The sequence below is a fragment of the Chiloscyllium punctatum genome, chromosome 44 (assembly GCF_047496795.1).
Source record: "Chiloscyllium punctatum isolate Juve2018m chromosome 44, sChiPun1.3, whole genome shotgun sequence".
NCBI lineage: Eukaryota > Metazoa > Chordata > Chondrichthyes > Orectolobiformes > Hemiscylliidae > Chiloscyllium > Chiloscyllium punctatum.
The window spans coordinates 4,402,784-4,418,960 of NC_092782.1; the positions used below are offsets into that span (position 1 = coordinate 4,402,784).

General features: G+C 39.1%; 1 protein-coding gene across 2 annotated transcripts in view; it reads left to right on the forward strand.

Annotated features, from left to right (window-relative positions):
• The window catches only part of LOC140466674 (proton myo-inositol cotransporter-like), a 124,928-nt gene that overhangs the window by 84,723 nt on the left and 24,028 nt on the right, over window positions 1-16,177 (forward strand). For both annotated transcript variants that reach the window (XM_072562123.1, XM_072562124.1), the window contains exons 5-7: window positions 1,905-2,068; window positions 3,256-3,376; window positions 6,826-6,951. In XM_072562123.1, the coding sequence (XP_072418224.1) occupies window positions 1,905-2,068; window positions 3,256-3,376; window positions 6,826-6,951 (411 nt within the window). The remainder of the gene's footprint in view (window positions 1-1,904; window positions 2,069-3,255; window positions 3,377-6,825; window positions 6,952-16,177) is intronic.

Consider the following 16,177-nt stretch of genomic DNA (forward strand, 5'->3'; position numbering starts at 1 on the left):
AGGCTGCTTACATTTGAGTGGTCCGGTAGTCTGGTGCAGTGGATTCTGACTGCTTCCAGTTACGTGATCCTTCCTCTGACCCTGTGGAGCAGGTCGGTTGCAGTTTGATGTAGATTTGCAAAGGGTCTGCTTAGGACCCAGTGGAGCAGGTAATTTACTTTTTTTTATTATCTGAGGAATGTGTTTAGGATCTAGTGGTGAAGTTTCTGCTTGTGTTCAGATTTGTGCAGTTTGTTCCTGGTTTCAGATGCCGCCGATTTGTTGCTTCAGGTCCAGCCATGTTTTTTTGCAGAGGCGTTTGTTCTCCAGGAAAGTTCTGATATTTCATGTCAGGCAGGCATCTTCTGGGGTCGGGAGCGTTTCATATCGGTCCTCTTTCCTGGAGCAGGTCTTTCGCAGTCCCTCTATTTTCCGGCAAGCCCCAAGCCTGGGGCTCTCGTAGGATGCCTCCGGCTGGTCTAGCTGCCTTCCAGGGTGGTCGGATAGGTTGTGGGTACCACGTGGTCTGCTGTCTTCATCCAGTAAGTTGGCTTTGAGGATCGGAGGAGCTTCAAACCTGTGAGTTTAGATAAAACAGTTGTTAGTAATTTTTAAAAGCGTGCTATTACATTTAAAAAGTGTAGAACGGTTGTAGGAAATGGGAAATGCAGATCTGCACGAAGAGCTCGCAAGGAGTCAACCATATCCGGTGCCATCTTGCTCCCATTTGCCACTTTGAATAATATGAAGCAGAACATGATGTCTGATTGATGATACAAATAAAAGCCAGGCTATATTTTGTAAGGTCATATTGGCAGTCAGTGTCATTTTGGCAACAGATTCCGGAATTACTAAGTCCGGGTTGTTATTAAATTACATCATGGTCCTGATAGTGAGCCCAATCTATGTCAGTGACTTAGATGAGGCGTAGTGGTTTAAATTTGCGAACTAAACCAAGGCAGGTTAGGAAGTATGTTGTGAAGGACACATGAAGTTGCAGGTGGACCTAGATAGATTGAATAGCCAAAGATTTGGCAGATTGTTCCACATTAGACGCCGTGTGAAGTTGTTCACTTTGGCAGGAACAATAACAAAAGCAGATCATTACCTAAACTGAGAGTGATTGTGAAACTCTGAGGTGCAGAACAATCTAAGTGCTCTGAGTCACAATTTGTTAGTATTCAGGTACAGCACATCGTTAAGAAGGTAAATGGATTTCTAAAAGGAATTTAACATAAAAGTAAGGATGGTACGCTTCTGTTTTATAGGGCATTGATGAGATTGTATCTCTAATATTAAGTGCAGTTTTGGCCTCCTTAAGAAAGGATGTAGATGCATTGGAAGTAGTACAAACAATATTTCCTAAATAGTAATGTCTGTTGACTACCTCCAACTGTTGGTCTGTGTGCATGTGTTCTAATCCAGAAATGCGCATGCAAAATTTAAGTGGTCCAAAGCGTGCATACTCTGGTGTCAACAGCCATGGCCTTACTATATTAATCTCTTGAGATAATATATTACCTTATGAAGAGAGATTGAGCAAGTTGGGCTGGTTTTATTTGGGAGTTTAGAAGAATAACTAGAATGAAATGTGACCAGAGCAAAGTGTAAAGAAACTGGTCTTCACATGAGAAATACGTTTCCTCTTCTGGGTCAGTTCAAAACCAAGGTACAATATTTTAAAATTCAGGTTGTCTTTTCTGGAAGAGATGGATTTTTTTTTTCCTTTTGAGGATTGTGCATATTTAAATCTATCTACTTCTGAAGGTGGTGAAGGCAGGGTTATTGAATATTCTTATCTCTCTACTGAACAGCCATGAATGAGCCATGATTGTATAATTGTGCATGACTGGTACACAGTTTGAGTACATAATGTGGTTGGATTAGACTACTAATAAATAATTTCCTCCCATTGTCATCTACAGGTACTACAGTGCTACAATATTACAGATGTCCGGAGTTCAAGATGACACATTAGCAATCTGGTTGGCTGCTGTCACAGCATTCACAAACTTCATTTTTACATTGGTTGGAGTTTGGTTGGTTGAGAAAGTAGGACGCAGGAAGCTCACGCTGGGCAGTCTCTCAGGTTGGCAAACTTGTTTCCTACAACTTATTTGTTTGTAATACCAATCGTGATAAAATGTCAGCTGTTATCAATTCATTGAAAAAATGCAAACAAGGCAAGATGAGCTCTGCACTTCAAAAAGGCTAGTGTTTGTGACATCACCTCTTAACACTGAGCCTTCACAGCAATTGCTGAACAAGCAACCTTCATCTATTTGCTTTCTTTATCGTAATTATAATGGTGTGAGGATTCTGGGAGATCAAATTTTTTTTTATTTAAATCACTGGCAATCTGGCATCAAAACTGTAATTGTTGGTGTTGAATTCTGCAACGTTTGCTGAAGGAATAGAGCAGATGGACCTTTACTCCATTCTGCAGATCCATGGGACAATATTTGAATTGTGTTATTACCAAGTATTGCAAAAAAAATGGAAGTGACATATTGCTTTAAAGACTTGCACCTCTGTGATACATATTGGAAGGATTAAAAAATAATGGCTGTTAGCAACATAACTGATTATTTGAGCCAGTGAAGTATCTATTTGACTAAACGAATTAATTAGATTCAATAAAAGAGGTTGGCAGGAGCTAACAATCATAAGACCAAATATTTAAATTGCTCACCTGTTTGTTTAATCAGTATTGCATCCAACAATTGCTTGTAATACATAGGATGTTCTGCTGTTTGCTCAACATGCAGCAATTCCATCCACCAGTCAGATGGAGGTTAATGACACAGGTTAGTTTTCAATTCCTTTGGACAGTAAATATTTGTAATGTTAGTTACAGAGACTTAAAACTACAGATGGTGAAAATCTGAAACAAAGTAAGACATTTAATAGGACGGCCACTGTTCATGCAGAATGTCATGGTTAATGATTCAGATCTTCGAGTCCACCAAGGAATTCTAGCGTTTTAAAAACTTTCATTCTTGTGATCATATTGTGTTTTGCAGTGGACCAGCAATTTCTACCAACTATTTTTTTAAAAAATGTATCCAAGATATCCAAGTTTTCTTTCCATGAGCTGTTCTAGAGAATTTCCTAGCATTGCTTCTGAATTTTGAGCAAAAAACAGAAGTAGCACATTTTATGAAATGTTTAGGTATCAAAACATTTGCACACCTAAATTGAGGGAAACAAATTTATCATGTGGTCATTTACTACCTCCTCTTAAATTCTAAAGATAGCTTCTATGAATTTTTGCAGGAACAGCATTGAGCCTTGTGATTCTAGCAATTGGCTTTTTGTTATCAGCCCGGGCTTCTCCACCAATAACTCTCTATCCCAGAGACCGTTCAGGCCTTAACAGCAGCTGTGCTCAATACAAGTGAGTGTTCTCTTCAATATATTTGACAATTTTTTTTTAAACATTGCACATAGGATTCTGCTAACATAGGTTAGATATGCATAATCATGCATTGAAATCAGTAAAAGCTAGAGTAAGCTTTTCACCTTTCTTAAGTGAATAGCAAATTTGTCAATTGACTGCACCATCAGTTTAATTCCATACATCGTGAGATAAATATGCTTCTTGAACAGAATGATAGAATTTGACAAAAATGAACTGAAACCAAATAACCGTTGTGATGATGCTGTGGCTTTAAGAGCCCTGCTCCCTTTTAAAGGGGGACAGGTACTGAGCAGCCTGAGAAGATAAACACCTAAGGCTTCACAAGGTTTGTTTAGAAAGTGGAAACAATAGAAGCAGCCTGAATGGGTTATGAAGCTCCCTGCCACAGAACTGGGATTTTTAGTTTGTGAGGTTGTGAAAAGCTGCCACACCTCTTCGCTACAGCTGGAAACTGGAGTTCTGTCTTTAGGATTGTCTTTTGATATTCTTTCCTTCTGGACTGGAAGACTGCATGTTTTCTAAGTTTGTCTTCTGGCAAGTATGTGTTTATGGGATGTTACTCTCTTGGAACAGTTACTGTTTAATAGTAGAATAATCTATTAGTTTGTGAAGTTTTCCAATAGAGCTATTCCATGTTCCTCTTTCTTTTGATACATTAACTATAATATTTGAATAAATTGCTTAAAGTTGATTAGTTTGACTAATTGAATTATGTCTAGAACACAGCACCTCACATTTACCTTTTCATAGTCATAGTCATAGAGATGCACAGCATGGAAATAGACCCTTCGGTCCAACCTGTCCATGCTGACCAAATATCTCAACTCAATCTAGTCCCACCTGCCAGCACGCAACGTTAGAGTCTAGGCTACCTTCTTAATATATTTTGAGGGGGTCTAGTCTAGTCCATAAGTTATGATAAAGAGCACTGCTGCTGTTCAAAACATGTTAGGATTGTAACAAGTCACCATAACTTAGTTTAATGCTAATCACACTGGTATTAGTTGCTGCATGACCCCTCACTTTCGACAGTAAGTTCCATCTGCAGAGTTTTTGCCCAATCACTCGACCTATCCATATCCCCTTGCAAATTCCTTATGTCCTCCAAAGTAATATGTCCTCTTATCTATTTTTGATCCATCAGCAAATTGGGATACATTACATTCTTCCCCTTCCTCCCAAGTCATTTAATATAGATAGCAAACAATTGAGGCCTAGGATTGATCCTTGTAGCACTGCATGAGTTGGATCTTTTCAACCTAAAAAGACACATTAATTCTGATTTTTCTGTGTTAACCAATCCTCAAATCATGGTACAGGTACACAATCCTTTATCCGAAATGCTTGGGACCAGCTGGTTTTCGGAATTCAGAATTTTTCAACTTTTGGATTAAGTGACAGTTTGACAGTGAAATTTTTAAAAATCTTACTGAACAACAGACTCACTGAGTACTCTGGGCCCTGAGACAGAATTGCAGCCTGCCAGTGCTGGGCCGTGCCCCCCTGCCCTCTGCCACAAACAACCTTGAGATAAAATCTTTGAAAAAATCTTCGGATTTTGGAGCTGTTCGGATCTTAGATAGAGTTGTCTACCTGTAGTACACTACTGCCAATATCATAAGCTCCTTTTTTATCGAATGACATTTAGAAATCCAAAAACACTACATCCTTTGGTTACCCTTTTTTCAACTAATCTATCAATTTGGAATTCCTATAAAGGACTTGATAAATGAATATTGGGCCAAAATCAGATTGGACAAACATAAATTTGTAAATGGAATATCATGTGTGATAGCTTTTTGTTTTGAGGATGTTACCAACAAAATTGATAAATAGGAGTTAGGTTTACAGAAGGTTTTGATAAGTTTCCCATGGGTAGATGTCTAGCTAAATTAAAGCACATGTTATAGGAAGTAATGTACTGACATGGATAATGGTTTGGCTGACAGACAAACTGAAAACTGTAGGAATAAATCAGTCATTCTTGCATTGGTAAACTGTGGGGTACTACAAGGATTGGTGCTTAGACCCCAGCTGTTCACAGTATACATTGACTTGGATATGGGAACCAAATGAATTCCACATTTACAGGTGATTTCTTGCTAAGACGGAATGCGTGTTTTGAGATGATCTAAAAAGTTTGCAGGGGATTTGGACTGGTTTAGAATTTAGGCAAGAATATGATAGCAGAACTATCATGTAGAAAATGAGATGTTTTCCACTTTGGCAGGAAGAAGAGCTGTCTATTGATGGAGCCAATAGAACTAGGATTCCAATTTTAAAATAAGGGAATACTATTTCAGACCACAAAGAGGTGAATCCTTTTACTCAGAGCGTGGTGAACCTTTGAAATTTCCTATCCCAGAAGGTTGTTGATGCTCTGTCTTGTTTTTGGTTTTCATTAATGATCGTCCAGAATAAAAGAGAATTTTACCATTTCTGTTTTATAGTACTAAATTTGAGGTTGATGGTCAAAGATTTATCAGTGGTATAAAGGGTATGAGGAGAGCATGGATAAAAGGCATTGAAATGTTTGATCAGCCATAATTGTATTAATAAATAAAGGTAAAAATAAAGTTGCCATTGTCTTACTAGATAATTGAGCTGCTCTCTAATGAGAGAGCTAGTGGTGGTTTAATCTGCAGAGACCTTGAGAAGGAGAGTCCTTCAATGTAACCTCAGCAACATGGGGATTGAGCCCATGCCATTGACGTCATTCTGCATTGCCAACCAGCTGCCTAACTGACTGAGCTAACGAATGTGATTCTCAATCATTAGCTGTTTGCTCATGTTTGGTGGGTTTATCTTTGGTGGGAGAGACATACTTGGAATGGTCATGGTGGAGACCAACTTTGATTGTAAGGCATAATTTGCAAGTATGGTTGTCAGGCTGTTGCAAGATTCATTTGTAGGTTAGTTCTCCCAATTTTGGCTCAAGTGCAAGGAGTGTGTTGCAGGGTTACCTGGGTTAGATATGTTATTTTTATTCACAATGCCTTAGTTGATGCTGGATGATCTATCTGGTTTTATTGCTTTTCCAAATCATGTGGTACAACTGAGAGGTTTTCTCGATCAATTCAGTAGGTATTTTAGAGTCAATCGCACTGCGGTGTCTGGATTCATATGTAGGCCAGATCAAGTAAGGACAGCAGATTGATTCTTTGTAAAGAATATCTGTGGACTTGATAGTGTCTTTATGACAAACTGATAATTTCACCATTAATCATGACACTAGAATTTTTATTCCAGATTTATAAATTAATTGAATTGTAATTTATCTCTTCTGTCAAATGTTTGAACACATGACTCCAGAGTATTAGTCCAAATCTCTGGATAACTGTTCAAGTAACATTATATCAGCATGTTACAATTTGGTTGTGCATGTTTGGAAACTAATTTTAATGGTTTTCCTTTCTTAATTTCAGATCTTGTAATAATTGTATGTTGGACCCAAACTGTGGCTTCTGTTTCAAAATGGAAAGTCCAAATGTTACCGAGTCATCATGTGTTCCTGTAAGCAACAGATCTGAGGGAATGGCTTCCTGGGGCAGGTATTAAATTCTTTAACTCAATTATTGTATTCAGCAGATGCTGAGCACAACAGAAGCCCAATTATTTACCCAATTTAAAAACTGAGAGACAAGATAGGCTTACATTTGAGACATAAACTTTTAAAAAACAATTTTGATGAATGATTCCATCCTGAAAAGAAAATGTTGATTAATATTCCTAATATGCTGATAGGCCAGTCACTTAGTTCCAACGTTTTAAAATCCTGTCCTTTTGGGGGATTCTGTTCATCTGTATTTAGTTATAGGGCTGGCTTGGAATGTAGTCTGGCTTTATAGGTTCTCCTGATTACAAATGCTCAGCTCTTCCATACATGAACCAGATTACAGTCTAATTTTATTCTGTATCGTCTTGAAATGATAAAAAAAATTAGACTCTGATCTGAAGATGGGAGCATTTGAATGGTAGGGAATGACCTGAGTATATTTTTTTTTTTGCAGGATTAAAAGTAAAATAAAATGATGCAATCATGTGATTCTCCTGAATTAGCTTTCCTATGCAGCCCAGCCAAGTGGTAAAGATTTAAACTGACCCAAACTTGTGTTTATGAATTTTACTTTTCTTTCATACTCGGTCTTCTAATTTGTCCTGCTGTTAGGTGTTAGGCCTGTTAGTATACACTAGAAGCTGAACAAGTTTGATATTATTATCTCTTTTTGTAAAGTCTGAGGATTAGATAATATATGGAAAGATCTATCCTTGCGGGGGGAGAAAATAGTGAACAACATCTCTGGTTTGTTTCTACTGTGAATATCAAACTATGATATTAATCACTGCATTGCTCCTAATGAATTCAACCTTATAAATTAGATCATTTCAATGATCTATCTAGCATTCTAGTGATTCTCTTTTTCCTGATCTTCAACTCTGAAATGATCCAATGTATCCAAATTTACTTTATAACTTTGTATAATTGAGTTAAATTAATGGTTACCGGCGTACTAGTTTAGAAAAGGCACAATGCTATTGTATCCTGAAATGCTTAATTTTACATTCACCAGTGGTAAATAGTCAGAAATCAACTCCATGATTTGTATCTTTTGCGAAAGGATCCTGGGTAACTCAAATTGTTTGGCAGTAAGTAACTGAATGGATGGTAGCATACTCTTCACCAGTCACTTGAATTTCAGCAAATCTGAATCCTTTTTTCAGTTCACATTTTTAGTGTACTATTGATTGTGCTGTCAATTTTTGGATCTCTAATCCTTCCCAATACTACAGTGACAAAGTTCTTGTAATATGCAAAGGATTACAGTTTTAACCAAATTCCCAAAGGGGAAGAATAATGGATTATTAGACTCGTGCTGCATTGATATTATTAATGTGTTCAACTCCATAATCTGGTTTACTTACTGTTCTGTCTTAAGATGATTACAGTACAGTCTGCTTTGCTGTCAGTTTGGTCAAACCTGTTTTCCATGGGTTTTATGTTGCAGTGTGTAATCATGATAATGTCATCTAGAGAAGCAGGTGGGTGAGCAAGCACTCATCAGCATCTTCAGAATCATTTGCCAGCCTCTTACCAAACTTACCCAACCCCCTCCAAGAAACTCTCCATGGCTACTTTGTCCAAGAACATTCTGCATTTATGATTACAAAAAAGATGAGGCAACCTACGACGTCATCCACCTCCGCATACATTTCCGTGAAATTTCCATGCCAACCTTCTACAAGCAAGCTGAAAAGTTTTTGTCATAGGTTCATCTTATTCTGCATCACCTTGTTCTCAACATCTTCTGTAGTCGTGGTCCATTTGAATCCAATGTGGCAGAAGCAGTTAGTGTATATGGCTTTTTGCCACCATCTTTTGCAGTTTCTTGGTTATGAACATGCATTCTGGAACAATTGTGTTCCTGCTTCTTTTGACAGCCTAGATAAACTGAAAGATCAGCTCTGAAAAATGTGTTGCTGGAAAAGCGCAGCATCCAAGGAGCAGGAGAATCAACGTTTCTGGCATAAGCCCTTCTTCAGGAAAGATCAGCTGCCATGGGTAGTTGGCTTTTAGGTTCCTAATCATTCTGATCTATTGCTGGAGGTCGATGGCAGGTAAGAACATCACCTAACTCTTTTGAGGTCAACAGTTTTGGAGTGCATAGGATAGTGATGTGGAATGATGAACTTCCTTTATTTTCTGTTAATACATCCTGTCCACTTTCCTGGTTGCCCCAAATGCTGATGGTCATTCAGGCAATTTTGTTAGCTTTGTATCACATGAGGAGAATCTCAACAATTGCAAAACAATTTGGCTGCTTGTTTTTTCCTATCACAAGTGGCAGCTTTTTGGGGCTATCCATGATTGCAAGCTGTGACACAGACTTGTTTTGCTTTCCATCATTACATATTTCACTTTTAAACATGAAAAAATAACCTTGTAAAAGGAAGGAAAATATTTTGGATTCAGAGATAAAACTCTGCATCTCTTAGTACATGCTCATTCAGAATGTGGATGAGACCACTTTGCAGTTAGTCTTCTGTATTTGCTACTGTATCACTGCTGAAAATGTGCCAAGCGTCATCTTGAATCGGTCTGTCCACCCATCATTTGCTCAGTTTCTTTACTTGGCTGACTCACCTTCCCTCTAGCCTTGGACCAGAGATGAGTATTTTCTAAACTCAGGTTGTCTTGCACCACCTGAGCAGCACTACTTTGACATTTATATCAGACATGCTCACATTCTTTTAGAGGAGATAAGGCTTGTTTGTTGAAGAGTTCCAGGATGTTCACTTTTTGCTTAAACATGGTGGAATATTGTAATCTTAGCATTATCCAGTTTTCACTTCACATCACAGTTTTCCACTTGCTGTATCAGTTTCACCTTCTCTCTGATCGACAGTACGTTTAATTTTCTCGCCTGTTTAGCAGGGCTTGAACATCCTATCATAGATTTTGATGCCAAATGATGACTTACCCAGATTTCATGTTACGGTATGGCCTAACTCCACTTTTGGTACACAGTCATATGATAAGCCTGCAAAAGTTTAGCTAATCCAGAGTTACCAATCTAGAACTTTTGGACATCCTCCTCCAGGATTTCCTATTCTGCCAGCAGGAATAACTGACAACCACAGCACAACCAGAATTTACAATGTTCTCTGAATTTGACTCACCACAATTTCACTATATTGGAAATCAGCATAATTCAGCAATACTTTACAGTACAGATATGCTTGAAAAATTGCAATAAGAATATTCCTTTATATATTTAAAGATGGTAAAGTGCAAATGTGTCAACATCTGGAAATTTAGTTTATCATATAAAACATTTGAATAGTATCCAAGTCTATCAATTAAGTATTTCCATTTTAGATGAATTTAAAATAACTAAAACACACTATACCATTCACACTGTATTAGTGTACAATCATATGAAAAATTTCCCACGTTTTGCTCAGCAAGAAAAAATGGATTTGTTCCATCAATCCACTCACTGAACAATTCTTGAGGGTTGTCAGAAGCAGGGATGTTCACTGTGCAATGTTCATTGCCAGTCGTGACTCAGATACTATGTATCCATATGAAGCAAGGCCTCAACAACATTTAGGCTTGGTCTGATGTGTGGCATATATGTTACTTGCTAACTAAATACCAGATAAAAAATTTTCAGCAAGAGAATCTAACGATTTGATTGTTCAATGGCATTATTATTGTTGAAACCCAACACAATCAGCATCCTGGGGATTACAATTGACCAGGAACGGACTGGATCAGCCATAAAAACTCCATGGTTACAAAAGCAGAAGAGAGGCTAGGAATTCTGCAGCAGGAAACTTGCCTCTTATTTCCCCAAAGCCTTTCCATCATCTTAGAGGTACAAGCTAGAAGTGTAATGGAGTACTCTGTTCTTGCCTGGATGAGTGCAGGTACAACAGCATTCAAAATGCATGATACTGTCCAGGCCCAAGCAGCTCGCTTGATTATTATCGCAGCCACCACATTAGACATTCATCCCTTCCACTACCAGCACACAATGGCAGCATTCTATGCAGTTTACAAGATAAAATGCAGTGATTCATGCAGTCTTCTTCCAAACACACAACGTCAACCACTTAGAAGGACATATGCAACTGATGCACGGGAATACCACCACTGCAAGTTTTCATCAAAGCTGCACAGAAAACTGACTTAGAACAGTATTGCTGATCCTTTACTGTTATGTGATCAAAATTCTGTAACTCCATTCCTAAAAACATTCTTGTATACCCATGCATAAGGAATTGCAGTGGTTCAATGAAGCACCTCAACATCGGCTTTGCAATGACAATTAAGGATAGGCAATAACTGCTGCTTTGCTCATGCTGCCAATATTACGCAGAAAAGTTGTCAATTTCTTCTCGTACTCCAGGTTAAGTCCATCCGATTATTCAAAGTCTAAATCTCTAATTTCTTTTAATTCATTTGTGGGATTTGAGTGTCGCTGGCTGGGCAGTATTTATTGCCTGTCCCTAGTTGCCCTTGAAAAGTGGAGAGCTATGTTTTTGAACCACTGCAGCTCACCTGTTGTGGGATGACCCACCATGACCTTAGGGGAGGGATTTCTCGATTTTGACCCAGTGACACCATCCAAGTCAGGGTAATGAGTGGCTTGGAGGGGAACTTGGAAGTTGGTGGTGTTTCCACTTAGAGTCTGAGATGCTGACAATGACATGGCCTGAAGTAAATAATTTCTTTTGCTTAGCAGAGTCTTGTGTCCAGCATTTTCCCCTCCATGGTCTAGGAAGATCAGATTTAATCTAGTGCTGAATCTTTTCCCATTAGCAACTCTGCCAGAGCTATCCCTGTCATTGTATGAGGGGTGGTCTGATAATCAAATAGGAACCAGGGCAGTTTGGTATTTAGTGAAGCTGTAGACTGTTTCTTTAAACCTCCCTTCAAAGTTTGGACTGCTCTTTCTGCAGTTGCCCTCTTTGATCATCCTCATTTTATCTTCCAATGTGTGTAACCTGGTTTTGTTTAATTTGTAGCCCATATAGGTCACTCGGGGTGTATGGAACACACGTTTTTTCCCTTCTAAGGCATATGGCCATCTGGGAGAAGCATCTAAGGACTAAGTTCTCCAAGTGTTCTTTATTGGTTTTCCCTGTTTTAAGCACGTCATCTAGATAAATGGCATCCTGGAGTAGACCTTGTAAAATGTTCTCCATTATCTGCTGAAAAATTGCAGAGGCTGACAGCACCCTAACTGGCAGTTCTGTATATTAGTACAAACTCTTATGGGTGTTAATTTTGGCATACTTCTAAGAATCCTCATCCAACACAATTGATTTATGAAGGACAGCTCCCACCAACCCAGCCAGCTTTTGTGTGTAAATCCTCCATGTGAGGTATTGGGTAATTATTCTGCTGCAAAAAGCAGTTTGTTCTTTGTTTAACCCCCACAAAGGCAAACAGACCCATTACTATTGGTATTGCCGATGCTGCCCATTCTGCAAACTGATCTGGTTTGATGATTCCTTTGTTTCCAGCCTTCTGATTTCTTCTTTTGTCTATAAGGCAAAATGTACTGGGTGGGCCTTACAGAATCATGGAATTGCTTTCTGGTCCAGCATGCAAAATGGCCTTGACTCCTTTTGATTGTGTCTAGACCTTCATGGGAAAAACTTTCAGGTATTTAATTAGAACTTCACTCAGGCAGTCATTTTCAGATCAAAAAATGCTAAGCCAATGAAGCTTGATTTTTGCCAAATTCCATACAGTTAAACTTAGGCCAGATCTTTTTTACTACAATCATGATAACAACCAGCTACTTCTCATAAGAGACTTGATCAAAACTTAGAGTCATAGAGATATACAGCATGGGAACAGACCCTTCGGTCACCTGTCCATGCTGACCAGATATCCTAACCCAATCTAGTCCCACCTGCCAGCACCTTTAGTCTGTAAAAGTTCTCATTACAAGTTTTTAGTCTACTAAGGTCTTGCGCAAAAGTAACGGTTGGAGTCCAGAACAAACCTTGTCAAAGACTGTGCCAGTATCGACTTCCATTAGAACTGACTGACCATTTCACCAGATGTTCCTTTTGATAGGTTCTGACTAAGCAATTTAACTGTTCGAAACCAGTTATGAGTGGACTTTAGAGGATATACACTATCCTGGATATCAGCCAATGAGTTATCTTACTCCATTTGTCTCTTGTCCGCACACCAGCATTAGCTATAATGGCTTGCTGGCTCGGATCCTGAAGAAAATTTTAACCATTTAGCCAAGGCTTGGCTTTGTTTTGGGGTTTTCTATGGGCTGATCTTGAAGCCTCTTTGTTCAGAGTGTGTCTTGAGTGAGACAGTGCAAGCACCTTCACTCAAGTGACGCTCGGTTGGACTAGTGAGGGTGTCCAATTCCGTTGGAATACCTTGCTGCACATACTCGCTGTGTTTTCCAGTGATAAAGCCAGTTGTAGTGCCTGTTGAAGTCTGGTTGGGCTTAACTGGTACGCAATTTTGCATGGTTGCATCATTTATCCCACATCAGTTACTCGTGGTGTACTGCAAGGACCTGTTCTGGGGCCACTGCTGTTTGTCATTTTTATAAATTATCTGGATGAAGGTATGCAAGAATGGGTTAATAAATTTGCAGATGACACTAAGGTCTGTGGAGTTGTGGACAGGGCCGAAGGATGTTGCAGGTCACAGAAGGACATAGAAAAGCTGCTGAACTTGGCTGAGAGGTGGCAAATGGTGTTTAATGTGAAAAAGTATGAGGTGATTCACTTTGGAAGAAGTAACAGGAATACAGAGTACTGGGCTATAATGGTAAGATTCTTGGCAGTGTGGATGAGCAGAGAGATCTTGATTAGATTAGATTGTGTAAAGTATGGAAATAGGCCATTTGGCCCAACAAGTCCATCACACAGATCCCTGAAAGTTGCCACCCAGGTTGATAGGGTTGTTAAGAAGGCATATGGTGTGTTAGCTTTTATTGGTAGAGGGATTGAGTTTGAGCCATGAGGTCATGTTGCAGCTGTACAAAACTCTGGTGCGGCCACGCTTGGAGTACTGTGTACAATTCTGGTCACCGCATTATTGGAAGGGTGTGGAAACTTTGGAAAGGGTGCAGAGGAGATTTACCAGTATGTTGCTTAGTATGGAGGGAACGTCTTATAAGGAAAGGTTGAGGGACTTGAGGCTGTTTTTGTTAGAGAGAAGGAGGTTGAGAGGTGACTTGGAGATATACAAGATGATCAGAGGATTGGATAAGTGGACCATGAGAGCCTTTTTCCTTGGATGGCAATGGTTCGCTGGAGGGGATATAACTTTAAATTGAGGTGATAGATATAGGGTAGAGGTCAGAGGTAGTTTCTTTAATCAGGGTAGTAGGGGCGTGGAACACCCTGCCTGCAACAGTAGTAGACTCAAAAACCTTCAGGGCATTATAAATGGTCATTGGATAAACCTGTGGATGAGAATGGAATAGTGTAGGTTAGATGAGCTTCAGATTGGTTTCACAGGTCGGTGCACCATTGAGGTCCAAAGGACCTGTACTGCGTTGTAATGTTCAATATTCTAATTACCAAACAGTCGGTCTCAGCATCTCATTTAAGGACTAAACCAAAGTCACATGCCTCTGCCAGTTGTCTTAACCAAGTCAACAATCCCAAAATGGATTCTCCCTGTTTCCCGAATTGCTGAGTAAAACCGATACCTAATTCTGAGACACTGAGGCTTGGGGTCATAATATTCCTTAAATAAGTCTGTCCGTTCTTGAAAGGTTTTAGTATCTGGTGCCTTGGAAAATTAGGCTCCTACTAGCTGAAAAAAGCGCAAGTCCACAAGCTGCCAGGAGAATTACTTGTTGCTTTTCATCTGCCCCAGTGTCATTGGCCCAGAAAAAGTAACGCATTCTTCTCACATACTGGCCCCACTCTTCAACAGCAGGGTCAAACAAGTCAAGCTTGCCAAATATTGGCATGATTCCAGTAATGCTTACCCCGAGTCAAGAACGACTGTTGCGAGCCAATTTCTTTTGGAACATACTTTTCTGTCATCACCATTGAAATAACTCCAGAGGTCATTATCCCATTACCAAGTCACCCTTTACTTATCCATAGAAAGTCCTTGACACTGATCCAGCCAGTTTTGAGTGATCAAGATGTCTGACACTCCCATTTTTTAGCTGTCAACCAGGAATCCTTGATTGGAGCCCCAGTTAGTGAACTCATATTCTATGATGCCTACCTGGCTGATCTGTTTACAATCACTACAGCAGTGCTTTAAATCTTGATGTTAGCTCTTTTCCATGTTTAGTAATTCCACAATTTATCATTTTAAAAAATCAGTTTGCAATGGTTATCAATACTACTTACAACTACAGTACACCTTTTTTTTAAAGGAGTTGCAGATTGCCTTGAAGTTGTACCAGTGATACTAGGCCCCTTATTCATCCGTACAGCCAATGAATAGCATGGCAAGTGTGGCCATATGCATCAGTCATGTACAAAATGTTATATTAACTTAATGTGCTATCTGAAACACCACCAACACATCGTGATTTGTCGTGAGCCTTGATCTCTGCACTTACTTTTAGGCCCAATCATTTTCTGCTTTGAAAAGTGTAAACTAGATTTTATTTGTGAGCAATTTTAGTGAACCAAATATCAACTGAGAATATCCACAAGAATATGAATCGGTAAAACAATGTAAGATTGCTTAATAAGTTACTGCAACAATGAGGTTTAGTAACAATGTTCCTGTTGCCCAAGTAATTAACTCAAACATGTAAGAAATAGAAATTATGGCATGCTTTCACGATAATGACAAGGTGTATATTTATCCATTTGTGAGAGGCTACAATGGTCCTGAGAAGGTGGTGGTGTGCTAACTGCATCTTTGAACCTCCATGAGAGTCTGTGTAGTGAAGGTAAGCAACAATGCTGCTAAGTATTTTCCCGAGCAAAGATTAAGAAGTTTATATATATTCCTAAATTAGGATGGTACATGACCTGGAGGGGAAATTGGAGATAGTCCTAATTCATCTAATACCCTTGGTCTTCTAGTTGGAAGAGTTTCAGAAGATGAATTAAAAATGCTGTGGCAAATTGCTACAGTTCATCTTGTAAATGATGTGCACTCCAACAGTGGGGTGGCAGACTTGGAGGGTGAATCTTTAAGTTAGTCGACAAGGTTCCATTCAAGCAATCTGCACAGATGCCTTATGATGGCCTGCCCAGCCAAGTGGAGACGCTTCATCTCAGTCCTGACTTGTGCCTTACCTG